The sequence below is a fragment of the Stigmatopora nigra genome, chromosome 16 (assembly GCF_051989575.1).
Source record: "Stigmatopora nigra isolate UIUO_SnigA chromosome 16, RoL_Snig_1.1, whole genome shotgun sequence".
NCBI classification, from domain to species: domain Eukaryota; kingdom Metazoa; phylum Chordata; class Actinopteri; order Syngnathiformes; family Syngnathidae; genus Stigmatopora; species Stigmatopora nigra.
In genome coordinates, this window is record NC_135523.1 from 6,046,868 (window position 1) to 6,061,174 (window position 14,307).

General features: G+C 40.9%; 1 protein-coding gene and 1 long non-coding RNA gene across 2 annotated transcripts in view; one reads left to right on the forward strand and one right to left on the reverse strand.

Moving 5' to 3' along the window:
• Positions 1–12,298, reverse strand: part of LOC144209699 (uncharacterized) — a 57,384-nt gene extending 45,086 nt beyond the window's left edge. Inside the window, exons 1-2 of the long non-coding RNA XR_013329205.1 lie at positions 12,205–12,298; positions 3,840–3,943 (exon numbers count right to left, since the gene is read on the reverse strand). This is a non-coding gene — a long non-coding RNA (uncharacterized LOC144209699). The remainder of the gene's footprint in view (positions 1–3,839; positions 3,944–12,204) is intronic.
• fzd8a (frizzled class receptor 8a) lies at positions 8,816–11,297 on the forward strand. The gene has a single exon (XM_077736146.1). The coding sequence runs from the start codon at positions 9,384–9,386 to the stop codon at positions 11,133–11,135; it is 1,752 nt and encodes a 583-aa protein (XP_077592272.1). The 5' UTR covers positions 8,816–9,383; the 3' UTR covers positions 11,136–11,297.
• Positions 12,299–14,307: the final 2,009 nt, after the last annotated feature.

Genomic DNA, 14,307 nt, shown 5'->3' on the forward strand with positions numbered 1-14,307 from the left:
AAGGCATCATTGACCACTCTTTACAATGAGAGCACTTCCTCCAGGCCTAATGGCCTCTGAGCTGCATCTTTTGTCCCCTGATTAGACAGCCTATTGAAGGCTCAGACCCCTAATTGCATAGCCTGTTTAGCAAACCAGCATTACAGTGAGTATTATCGGGACAATTACTGCACCCAGGAAATTTCCTGTCCCTGACCACTCCATTTTGCCGAGGTACCCAAAAACCTCCTCGAGTGTAGAATTCAGCCTGGTGTAGAACACAATAGAGTGCACACACACACAGTATAGCACACCCTTTTCAGAAGGAAAAATACATGTATTTATTCGAAGCCATCTCATAATTAGGCCCTAGAGTGAATGACGGACAAGCGAGTGCGTTGGGCAGGCGAGGGGAGAAAGAGAGGAAGGGAGGTAAGGGGATGGCGAGAAAGAAGCATTCAATAGCAGAAAAAAACCCTACAGATACAAAAGGTGGAAGAATGACAGACACATGAGTGAACCCTGGAAAAAAAGACTTAAAGATGGATAAGGGGGAGGGTAGAAAATGGGGTGGGGTTGGTGTTGCCAGTGTATTAAGGGGGTCAGACAAACTAAAAACTATAGTTTACTTGTATCATTTTTGTGTTGCAATTTTATTGTAGAGCTACATTATGGAAGTAGATGCAATCATGGATGGGGCTTATTTTTGGAAATCAATTCACAATGAGCCACCATCACAGTGGGAGGGCTAGCGCACATCCATTGGGTCCTCCTTACACGAACACAGACATACAGTGCACTGAATTTTGAAATATCTCTTTTCCAATTCCAGTTCAGCAGAGTTGGCTAAAGGCGTAATAATTGTTCAACTTTTACCATTTCGAATGTCCTGAGAGGCAATGTGGTCATTAATAAGAATTTTTTAAAAACCCAAAGACAGACAAGGAATCTGCAGTTTTTCTACTAGAAGCTACATTTTTAAAATTCATGTAGTTAAATGTAGTGTACATTTGCATACCAGAAAAACTCACTCCCTCACAGCATGTGTGCGAGTAATAAGTGGGGCAATGCAACACAAGATGCAGAAAATGACCTTATGAAACAGAAAAAGTCACTTTGTTATTGTTTCACTTGTGAAAATTATTTAAATGAAGGAACGTTGCACCTTTCAGAAAACATCTTCCATTTCAGATTCAGTCCACAAATACATCTGTAATTTTGATGTATTTTTCTAATGCACAAGTATATCCATTAATGGCATATCTATTTATTTTGGCCTATTCAGTTGTTATATAGATGTCAACATGGAGCCCAAATGCCTTCAGTGACTGTAAACAAAGTCCTTATAATTTAAAACAGACAAATTTGACAAAAACATGTAAAAATGGAAATATGAGCATTCATTGAAAATTGGACTTGCAGTGTAAGTCAATCTTCCTGTGTTTAAGCTGTAAATTCTAGCTACTTCCTGAACAAGAATGGACCAGTTCTGCTGATGAGATAAGACAGAAAGGTGGAAATGTTCCTCCTCCTCCCGTAATTAATGTGGACGTCTCAGTCACTCATCAGCATTCCATCTGCACCACTTTGGTGAGGAGACACGCACCAAACACACATTGATTCCACAACCGACTAGACAGATTGTAAATGCATTTTGCAGAAAACAAGTGAGGTAAGAACTCCTCAAGTACTTAGTTGATAGTGTCTTAAATTCAACTTAGATTATCCCCCCATAAAGAGGATTTGCAACTTTTGTGTGGAATATTTTTCAGCCATGGTCTAGACATTTTAAGAATGCTCAGTTGGGCTTTCAGAGCATTGTGTTTACTCACCTGTCAGTCTGTTTCGCCTTCTCTTTCACTGAAATGCCCCCCACACATCTCACCCACCATGTGCACCAAGTCTGATGGCGTTGACAGTGCAAACGTGAGTACATTAGTCTCCCACTATCTGTGCTGGGAGCCTGTCTGTCTCAGCTGAGCTCAGAGCACTTCACCTGAATGGCCTTTGTTTCCCCGTGACCCCCCTTAGAGCAGGTCGAAGCCTGAAGCCATTCCACCCCACTGTGGACCTCCTCAGGTTTCCCTCTCCCGGAGATATCCGGGGGAAAAAGAGGAAAAAGAAGAGGATCACGACAGGGAGAAGTAAAAGGAGAGGTTAGGGGCTCAGGTGAGCTTAGCGTGTAGCTTGTCAATCACACATGATACAGCATAGCTCAGGGGAGGTTCTTTCCTTCTACTCCATTGGCCCCTTTTCACAACCTCTGATGATTCATTCAACTTTGAATGTCATTCAAGTCAGCACACAAATTCAGCCAAACCTGGGGACTGCATTAGCTTCCATTATCAGGTCTGACCTCACTACCCAGTGTGCTGTATTCATTTTCTTTGACATACATGCTCTTCACTAGGGTAGGCAATAAATCTTAATATCATTACAATTATCACAATTGACATCACAAACATTTGTGGTCAAAACAGACCTTTGTGTAGCATTTATACATAGTACTAATCTTGTAAAATCAAAACAGCCAATTGCATCTCTTTGAGCAAGAGTACTTGATAAAATCGATCAAATGATAACATCTGATCCTGATCTAAATGGTGTCCATTGTTGATAAAGACATGGTCGGTCTACAGTATAATAGTCAAGATAACATCAGTGACCTGTGAGCCAGACATTATTAACGTTGAGCTTTGTTTGTCTGATACAATCTACGGAAAAATACAAATAAGCGGTCTAAGTGGAGGCAAGTCTAGCCTTTGCTTACATCTTTGGGCCAATGATCTAATTATTGTTTTCTCTGGAGTAGAAAACCTGTCCTCTATTGACAATAGGGATAGTGTCTGGATATCCTTTTTAACTCGGAGATGTCCCATCAATTTGATCATCATTACATTAATTGAAAAACTAACAGTGTATGCAACAATGCATTGTGAAGACTGCAACCTTGGACATGATTTATTTCACTCATTAGTGCACAGACCTAATTAATTTTATCTGAATTTAAATATTTACATTGGCTGATTGTTAACTTGTCAATCATTATCTTTCAACTAGATTTTAGAAACATTGTCAAGTTTCTAATCAAAATTATTAACTTTCATTGTCCTTGTTAGATTAATTCTAATCACCATTAACCCAATCCATGGATAAAAGCAGATCAAACTTCACAGACGAACAGGAGCAAGTCTAGTTTCATGCATCCATAACTATTGGAAAAGATGAATGACTGTCAGTCGGGCAGTTGATACATGAGTCACTATTAAATTAAATACAGGTATATTGCATCATTGACTTCATTGTACCTAATTGACAGAAAAAAAGACTCCTAATGTTTGTAGACTACTGCAATCATCATTATTCTGATTAATTATTCATTTAGAAATGACATGGCTGTCAGTATTTGTAAGAGGGCGGATAAACCTGGTTGAGATTCTGAGGCCTTTCTGTTTGTGGAGAAATGGGGGGTGTGGTTGGAGGCTACAAACTGTGCACCAGATAAGCTCATTCCTGTCCCACTGATTCACCTAGGGGAGTTATTGCTTGCTTGTATACTACTATAGTTTATGTGAACTATGTGAACAACTGTGAACTTGATGGTGGTGGTTGCAGCAAAGAGAGAAAGAACATTGCTTACATACATAATTATGTTTTCATCAGACTGCTAATGAGGACTATAGGATGCCCAGGGTAGCTAATCAGTGGCATTGCTTAGCCTCTGATGTGCAAAACAAAGAACAATTCTGGAGTATAATCGAGACGCGCCAAGAACAAGTAGCAAACTCCACAAGGCCATTTGTGTTACACATCTGCTCTGTTCATTTCACCCTCCTGCTTGTGGTTACCCATTTCCCTACCTTGCCATTTTCTGCCTCTCTCAGTTTCCCTCCTTCTGTCTGGCAGCCATCCTCGCCCTTGCCATCTGTTATTCCTTGCGCCACACTCAGACGAGACAGGAGGTCTAAAAGAGGGAACGAAAAAGAGGATGAGGGAGGGAGACAAAAATGAAAAGTATGCATGCAAAGAGACACTGTAGTCATTTACTGGCACAGAGATACAACCAAAATAAGACTTGGAAATAATTCAAACTTGGCCACTATTACCAGTCAGCTATCAGTCCTCAGTTAATTTCTGATCATTTATTTGACAAATAAAGCTTTTAAATAGAGTTGCAGCACCAATAAATCATTCATTCTAACGAGGAAATATACGCTTTTTGGATTTTTACAATATTTCTTTCAAGGGAAATCCAATACAAACAGTATATTTGATTAATTGATCAATTGTTTAATCAGAATATTATTAAACACAATTCCTATGCATGCATGGTAAGTAACAATAACAAATACAAAAAGCAGAGAAATGAAGAAAAACCTCTACAGAGAACATTAAATAGAAAAGAATATCAAACTAATATTTTGAAAGGAGTGAAAAGTAAACATAAATACTTATATTTAACTATCAAGGCAGGAAAACCACTGAAGAAACTAAATAATTTGAGATTTTACCAGATTTTCTGATTTATAGGTTCATTTTTGTTGCTCCCCTCAGCCTCGCCACTTTAAAAAGCATCAAAAGTCTCTTTGTTGGTCAAGAATGCAGCTCCACATGTTGGTACAGGAATTAGGAAGTGAGATCAGCTTTTTTTCAAGACTGGCTTATCTACATTTTATATCCACTTTCTCACCTGAAAAACTATGATTGTGTCTCATAGAGTTAATAATACCTTAATTAAAATGTTCGGTTGCAGCAGTTATGATTGAGCAACAAGTAGCGAAGCAAACAAAACATAAGACGTAGGGGTGCCAATGGTTTTGAGCTGGTAGCAATGGTTTCTTTTACACACCCATAGAGAAAATTACAGTTAATCATTGAGCAGGATAAGAAAGTGAGCGTAATTACGAGTCTTATGTCTGAGTCATGCTTGTCATGCTACGAAACATATTTTCTGGCAACACAACAACACATTTTTTCAGTTTTTTTGGATGAATAGTTTAAAACTGTGCAATACTTTGATTCCGCAAATCATGAACCCCAGGTTAGCGACGGGTCACTATATTGGCATAAACAGATCTTGACCAAAGGTTTGAGCACTCCTGATCTAAGCAAGTCTTTATACAAAACAGTATAGCTTGAGTAAAACCTTATATTAATACAACATAATGATTGAATGAATGTAAGTTAACTAGAAGTACCGAACAACCTCTCATAAGTAGGATCTACCCATCAGTGCATGTCATGCTTGTCAGTATTTAAACAATGTAATTCCAAATTGATGCACGTTTGCGTGCGTTTTGTAAGTAAACGGAATCTCTGTAAATCTTCCTGAGTGCAGAGAACAAGTTTCATGCTGTTTTACAAGAGGGAGATAAATCTGTCAGGAGTGTCAAGTAGCAGGCGTCAAGAAGCCAAAAGCAGACTCTTGCTGGCTAGCCAGATTCTTGTGGCATCAGATGACTGAAAACCCCAAACAATCACACAATAACATACACACACAAACAGACAGGCACACACCAACATGCATTTCCTTGGCCCAGGGACGGCAGCCAAAATTAGTCAGTGCTTTGGCTAATGCAGAGCTGCCAAATTCCCCCCATACACTCTATGTTGCATTTTAATTAATTTTCAATTGAAAGAAAAAATAAAATAATAATTTAAAAACATATCTCACAGATGGGGTTTGTTCCATATTACATTTTATCTTCTCTGATGACAAAATTTGTGATTTAATCTTTGTTAGTGATACATTTCTTCCTATATCTCAAAAACATTCATAGTAGGCTGGTTTAATGCAATAAATTGTTACAATGGACAACAAAGTCTTCTTTATTTGCCCTAATGGGTTCTTAACGAATGTATGCGGGGCGAGTAAGATATTGCTGAAAATAATTCCTTGATTTTGATACAGTTCTCTTATTTGTTATAGTTTGATGCACCAATTAACTGACCTGTGAATAAAAACACAAATGGTGACAACATTCATGTTTTTTTCCACAATCACTAAGTTGTTATCAGCTTTTAAATTTGTGTTTTAGGCATTGCAATCCAGATATAAATTATTTCCTATATGGGTTGGTGGAGCAAATGTTCAGTTTAAAAAGCTATTTTAGCTCCTTGATCCTCTCACTCAATAGATTCCTGAAAACACACAGTGGTTACACAGTGGGACCACAGCTGTAAAGAAGGATTTACAGGGGCCGCCTGTCCTCCCAGCAGTAGGCTGATTGGAGGGGCTGGCTGTGTTTGTTAAGGTAATGGGCCCTAGGTGAGCTAATTCACAGGGTACACGCTCCACGCTCTGTCACCTCAGGAGAACTTCGATTGAGGGGGAGATGGTGGGTGGGGGATTGGTGGTCCAAGCAAGCAGTCCCCCAAATCCCCTCAGCCTTGCTCTATCTACTTCAGCTCCACCTGAAAGTGATTAACCAGGGCCAGCCATGAGCAAACAAGCTCCATATGGAGTGTCTATAGGCAGAAAAAAAATAGGCTCGAGCCTGGGGAGCCTTCTTCCACTTCTTTGCAGAAAAGAGGCCTGAGCAAACACGGCTAATGAAGTCTTAACAAGAAGCCCAGGGTTAGTGTGAGCCTGCTAAATGCCACCGAGGCTCTTGGAATTGTGTCGGGCAGATTGGCTAAATCTCCTCCAAGCTTTCTCTTTACAAGATAAAGTTGCATTTGCATATCTCCGTCTCGCCATCTCAAATAGTCTCAAATCTTGGAAGCAGTCACACTTGATGGGCTTCCTCCAAGCACTTGATTAGGTGGAGCAGAATTGCCGTTTAAATGGAACGCATTAACTTGGGTCCTGATGTTCGTTGGGGATTTTATTCATTGGTCACACGCCGTTCTCAAAGCTTTGGTGTGGGCTCATATTCTCTCACAGCATGAGAGCAGCACAAGATGAGCAGATATCATATCGTTCATTGCGTACACCGACTCTTGTTTTATATCATTTTTACGCATAATTTAAGATTTCACACCATTCATTGTGAGCATAAACAAGCCCTCATCCAGACATGTGTAAACCTCCTTATAGCTGGCTGAACTCTTGTCTTCTGGCTTATTTAATCAAGCTGTGCTGTCCAAGCAAGCTCAACTTCGGGTTATTGCTTTCATTCAGTGGGTCAGGGCTGTAAAAATAGCTACTTCACATGACAACAAGTGGGCTGCACAACAAACGTAATATCAGCAATTTAAACTCTGCTCCGAAGACAATGTTATATATACTATGTCTAGATGGCAATAGCAGAAAGTGGCTGCTTTGCTTGAGTGCAACTTGGCCTCCTGGAAGCATAGCTATGGTTTGCGATGGTGTTTTGTTTCTACGTCTGCAAAGTTACATGCCTTTATATGTAAGATGATAGGTGCCAATGTCTACTATTAATATAATAAAGTCAGAATCATAGTATATATTAAAAAAAAACAACTAGCAAAACCATAAGTACAGCAGTAATTCTTCCTTTTTGTCTCAGTTGCACCACATGAAAACCAAACACCCTCTGGTGTTTGTGTGTTTACAGTAAAAACACCATGTTTTACTTTTTTTTCAAACTGCCACACTTACAATATTCCTTATGATCAAAATAAAAGTTTTCTTCGAAAATATCAGTGTGAACCATGTACACGCTTTATGTCAAGTAAAATATCAACTCAAAACACATCCCGTGTTCTTTTGGTTGTTTTTTCTCCTCAGCATATTCCTTAAGAAGTATCAGCATCAAACAGTACCATTCAGAAAGAAGAAAATAAGGAATAGAATGAAAACATAACATTACTAGAAATAAGCACCCTTACATTTATCGTCAATGAGTGCTCTAGTTTGAACACAACGCAACTTACTGTACATTACACTGAGTAATGTTCATTTAAAGTCAGTTTGGATAGGTTTTATGAAAGGATCACGTGACATTATATCACCAAATATTGTGAATGCCCTCTTAACACAAATTGTGTTAACGCACAAAGGTTGTGAGCAACACTAAGCCCCACTTAGGCTTTAAACTTTGATGGAATTCAAGATATTTTAAGGGGCTTGGAAGAAATAATGCCATTTTACCTATGGGCATAAACTATTATAGAAATATGAATTGTCGAGTCGGTGGCCTGGTGGACGGTGATTAGGACATTTGCCTGAGAGTCATTTATTTTCAGGAAAGAACATTTTAACAACGACTGAACAACAGAACAGAGACAACTTGTTAACAGTAAATGTTGAAATCAGACTGTTAAGTGATGACGACATAAATTTCACCAAATAAATAGTCGAAGAGAGAGATCATCAGAGTCACGCACTAGGCGTGTTAACACAAATATGAGTTTCTCTGTCTGCCTGTCAGCTTGCTCTACTCTCTGCCGTTCGCAATTACGCCTCCTGTGGAGCTCTATGCAAGCGTTAAACGAAACATTAGCACCTCATTTGAAATATAAAACAGCTTTTCCCAAGGACAGACAGCTCCCTGGGTAGTCTTACCAGGCGCAAATTAACCAATTTGGCAGACTGGCCTCGTTTTCACATGAGAAAATGAACCGTGTTTGCGTCAATGTATCTATTTATTGAAATTTGAGGGACGAAAAGAGTGTGTGTGGGTGATATATCACGCATTCTTAAATGTTTCTCTTTGTGCATTTCACGCAGTAAAAAATATATAACTGACAAATCAACAATAACTTTTGATTGAAAATGTGTTTTTTTATTTCATTCAATGTCATTGCATTCCTCAACCATAGGATAAATAACAATCTGATGGAAGTTTTTACTGCACTCTTCTCAAGTAATACATGTACACTGTCTTTTTTTGCAAGGCAAAATGTCTCTTTAGATTCTAGGCATCATGGTATTGCTGGTCAGTGTTGCAAACAAAGTAAATGCAGTCTGTCCACCGTTGAATGACTTCATCTCGGGCCCGCCTTTGCTACGTTAGGATTGGAGGGGCTGATTTGGGGGCGTAACCCACCAGCCTCTTGTGTATATATCCTCCACTTGGTGGGGTTGAGGCTGATTTACATGAGAACCAATAACATAGGAGCCACAAACACGCCAAATGTGTTTCGGTTAGCGCAAGACAAGGTGGAGGCGCATGCTTTTTGTGATTGCAGAGGATTCCTGCGTGTTCTTTTCCCACGGACTGTCAAACGGATAGAACAGCATTGAAAGCAGAAGACAGCAGATTCTCCTCTCAGCCATCTTGACTGCTGCTCCCCGCACTGAAGGCTTGTCTCCCCCTGCTCCATTCAAAGTAAACACAGCCGTGGCCGCCACTCGCAACTCTATGCAAGCTCCACGGAGACGCGAGATGGGCTCTCCGCGTGAAATCTGACCGGACTGAAGGCAGGGGGGTGGAGGATCGACAAGCAGCAAAAGGGGGGAGGAAAGGAGTCGAGACGCACCACTGCTTGGAGAGATGGAGCCCGACCTGTTTGGGATATACCTGCTCCTATCTCTCGCACTCCTGCCTAGATCCAGCTGCACCACCGCTAAGGAGATCACCTGCCAGGAAATAGCCGTGCCTCTGTGCAAAGGCATCGGCTACAATTACACCTACATGCCCAACCAATTCAACCACGACACGCAGGACGAGGCAGGCTTGGAAGTCCACCAGTTTTGGCCCCTGGTGGAGATCCAGTGCTCCCCCGATCTCAAGTTTTTCCTGTGCAGCATGTACACGCCGATCTGTCTGGAGGACTACAAGAAGCCGCTTCCCCCGTGCAGGAGCGTGTGCGAGAGAGCTCGGGCTGGCTGCGCGCCCCTCATGAGGCAGTATGGCTTCCCGTGGCCGGACCGCATGAAGTGTGACCTACTGCCAGTCCAAGGCAACTCGGACACGCTTTGCATGGACTACAACAGAACAGACTCGACCACCGTGTCACCCGTCCTGCCCAAGCCTACCAACCACCCGGCAAAGGGCTTCAACCCACCCAAAATCAAGCCTGGTCGACCAAGTCAGCCTAGGAAGTACAAGCCAGGCGGGTCCCCCTGTGAGTCGGGATGTAAATGCTTGGAACCCATGGTGCCCGTCAACACGGAGCGTCACCCTCTGTACAACCGTGTAAAAACAGGCCAGATCAGCAACTGTGCCATGCCTTGCCACAGTCCCTATTTCACCCACGACGAGAGGGCTTTCACCGCCTTCTGGATTGGCCTCTGGTCCGTACTGTGCTTTGTGTCAACTTTTGCTACAGTTGCCACCTTCCTCATTGACATGGAGCGTTTCAAATATCCAGAGAGACCCATCATCTTCCTCTCCGCCTGCTACATGTTTGTGTCAGTGGGCTACATTGTCAGGCTAATCGCCGGGCACGAGAAGGTGGCATGTGGCAGGGACTTGGATGTGGAGCACATCCACTACGAGACAACAGGGCCAGCACTGTGCACGGTGGTCTTTCTCTTGATTTACTTCTTTGGCATGGCCAGTTCTATCTGGTGGGTGATCTTGTCTCTGACTTGGTTCCTTGCGGCTGGGATGAAGTGGGGCAATGAAGCCATCGCCAGTTATTCCCAGTACTTCCATTTAGCCGCGTGGCTCATCCCCAGCATGAAGTCCATAGCGGTGCTGGCTCTGAGTTCAGTGGACGGGGACTCGGTGGCCGGGATTTGCTACGTGGGCAACCAGAACCTGGACAACCTACGTGGCTTTGTCCTCGCACCTCTGGTGATTTATTTATTCATTGGCACCATGTTCCTTTTGGCCGGATTTGTGTCTCTCTTCAGGATCCGTAATGTCATCAAGCAAGGTGGCACCAAGACTGACAAGCTGGAAAGACTCATGATTAGAATCGGAGTCTTCACAGTGCTCTACACGGTTCCAGCCACCATCATAGTGGCATGTTATTTCTATGAGCAGCACAATAGGCAAAACTGGGAAATAACCCACAACTGCTCCAACTGTTTACACGAAAGGGACCGCAGCAGGCCGGACTATGCCGTCTTTATGCTAAAGTACTTCATGTGCCTTCTAGTGGGCATCACATCCGGTGTGTGGATCTGGTCCGGAAAGACTTTGGACTCTTGGAGGACTTTTTGTACCAGGTGTTGTTGGGGGAGCAAAGCCACCAGTGGCTCCATGTACAGTGACGTTAGCACAGGCCTGACGTGGAGGTCCGGCACGGCCAGCTCTGTCTCTTGCCCCAAGCAGATGCCATTGTCACAGGTTTGAAAAAAAACAAAACAAAAAAACTAAAGCAGCTTATGGGACTGCTAATTGTCTGGGAGATAACCCATCACACCCTGTCTTAAGCAATTTGCATTGTAATGAACTGCTGCTGAGGTGCTGCCCTCCCCAAACTGTAGTGAGAGCATTGAAACAAAGTCCCAGGCATTCACACAGGTTTAATTCCCCCTTGTTTATATGAATTAAAGGCTCATCTCCAATTTGGAGGGAATTACTTCTGATAGCCAGTTCTAAAAAAAAGAAAAGAAAAGTTCATACAAAGAGATTTTTTTAAACAACCATTTTTGTACCTATCTTGTGCCAGATGTTAAAATGTCAATCACTTCAAAGATGGTTTAAATTAAGCCTTAATAGCGCCCGCTGTTTTGTTGTTTTACTTTTTTTTTTAATTTTTACGGGTCGTTCAGTTTGTAATTTCAAAAATGTATTTATATAAATCTTATGTAAATTTTGTGTATAAAAGAACATTTTATAACTATTGTATATTTGTACAAAGTGTAGATGTCTTTTTGTGGGAGAGCAAAAATATGACTTCTATTTTGACAATAAAACATTTGATAAATTTAAAATAAAAAAAAAACTGTTTTCTGTGTCTTGTTGGTGCATGCGTGTTTGTGGTCATCTTTTTAAGGACGACAGCTTTTCAGGTTGTCCAACTAAAAAGGAAGCCTTTTTTACCGTCTGAAAGTGGTAATTAGAGGCAGGGGTTGAGTTGGAGCATCTCCACAATTGTTAAAGTCCCCTTCACATGCCTGCAGAAGCCTGCTTTCTTAATTTAGTAAAAAGGGGGGCCAACTGAATGCAGAATAAATGCAGGGAACCGACCCTTTTCATCTGCACAAACTTTGATCTTTCTTTTCGAACAGCACTAAATAAAGGTGGTGAGTGTTAGGAGTGTCCGTCTGATGTGCCAAGGTTCCCCTAAACGTCCCCATTTGGAGGCTTTGATGGCCATTCTCCAATTGAAAGAACATTTTGGACCCATTGCTTCTTGGGCGATCGTCAGGACTGAAACCTGCCAGTGCCCTTGGATCTTGAGTGATTTTTTTTTTACCTCTTTTTCTCTGGGCTTGAATTGAAACATCTCTCCATCGGGCTCAAGCTGTGTCAGCGAGTGCAGGGGCCTTGACATGAATGATTCTGAAATTGCAAAGAAAAAACCACAGGTGGTCTGTTCACATGATCTCACATCTTAGGCGCGTCTAATTGAGGTCTTTTTTATTGCCACAAATGTATCTTATTTGGTCTTAATTAAGCCTTTGCGCCTTTATAAGACACTATACAGTAACATAGTTTGAAAATGCATTTGATTTGCAAGTCACTGGCGCTGTGCTTCATAGTGCCCCTTTTCTGAAGCCAATTCTTGATTGGTGATATGTATAACTTTTCATGCTTCCATGAAATCATCACATAATTTACCCCGCTGTGAAGTGAACAGGCATTTAAATAGCTACATTTAGGTTTATTTTAATATATTCACATTTCACTTCACCTTGCAATTGCAATTGTTACTCAGTCACATGAAGCATTAACACATAGCACCACCTACTGGCACAAGTCTTTCTTAAATTCTACTCCAAAATGCATTCATTTTCTGCACCGCTTAACCTCACAAAGGTCGTATGGGGGTGCTGGAACCTATCCAAGGTGACTTCAATCACCAGATGGGGGATACCCTGAATTGGTTCCCAGCCAATCACAGGGCATGCAGAGACGGACAAACATACACCCTTCACACTCATACATAGGGGCAATTTAGAGTCTTCAACAAACATACCCTGCATGTTTTGGGATATGGGAGGAAACCGGAGCACCTGGAGAGAAACTGTCCAAGCCCAGGTAGAACATGCAAACTCCAAACATAACGTTCGGACCTGGTATGGTACCCTCAATCTCTGAACTGTAAGGCCAATACACTAACTACTCATTCACCCGGTCACCTTCTGCTCCAATATGTGCCACGTTATTTGCAAAGAGTATTTCCTCATTGTCGTAAATCATCTGTCCACCACAGAAGCATGTGCTGTCTTGCACTATAATTATCAAGAAACGGGGCTCCCTAAACTAGTTCGACAAGCCCTGTAAGTAGTTTGTAAGGGAAAGTTACAGGATACTTTCTGAGGTACGTCACAGTCTAGATAGTGGTTGGTTAACATAAATAAGTAATGCGTCAGGACAATCATATTGAAACATGGGGTTCATTTGAACATTAAGTAAAAACAGTTTCCCCTTGTGTATTCTCAGACTAAATAAAACACATAAAAGTGACCTCTGGGTTAGGGGAACTTTGTAAAATACTGTTGGAACTTTCTACCCATGAGCTTCCCAGTTGGCTATTAAAAAATTTAGTTTCTAATTTTGCAGATCTTATACACTGCATCGCAGACTAGCAGAGTCCCTTTTAAACTTATTTAAAATAAATAAATGAATAAAACAAGACAATGCAAGAGACATATTGGAGCAGTAGTAGAAATTTGTAACATGCAATACTACAAGAATGAGTTTGCTTGTCCTGGAATGCCAAAAAAAATTGGATTCTTGTATTTAGTATAAATGAAAAAAACAGGTGATCATAGAATAGAATCACACAAAATTCTAAACTGTATTTTACAGAGTTGATAAAGGTGTCCACTTGAGGGCAACGTTGCTACTGAAGTATAACTTCTTATTCACTCAACAGCATAGTTTAGTTGCATATGTTGTAAGTAATGTTAAAGTAATTAAAATGTGCAAAACATTATTGGAAAAAAATGTCAGTGTCAGATCTCTTGAGATTTATTATAAGAAAGTAAAACATGACTGTCATAATGAAAACATTAAGAAAGGAAAAATATCAATAAGGCACTATTTCAAGTGTCGGTATGTGGACATTGTTCACTTCTGGTATTAGAGGAGAAACACAATGCTATAAATAAAAAATAAAACAACTGAGAAAACACAATACTATTCAAAATATGCCCAAGATAAAGTGCAACGCAAGCAATATTTTGTTGATTCAATGTAATACTTATGCGTGAGTTTTATATTAAATCCAAACTATAATTTACAAAAATCTTGTGGAATTCTGAGACCATGGTGATTTTTTAATGCACAAGAGAAGCCTCTCTGAAATTCTTTTTATTGTAAAAATGTTTGTCTCCAGATAACTTCATAAATT

Excerpts from the sequence above, each read along its gene's own strand:
- fzd8a (XM_077736146.1), top strand. The coding sequence starts at position 9,384 with ATGGAGCCCGACCTGTTTGGGATATACCTGCTCCTATCTCTCGCACTC.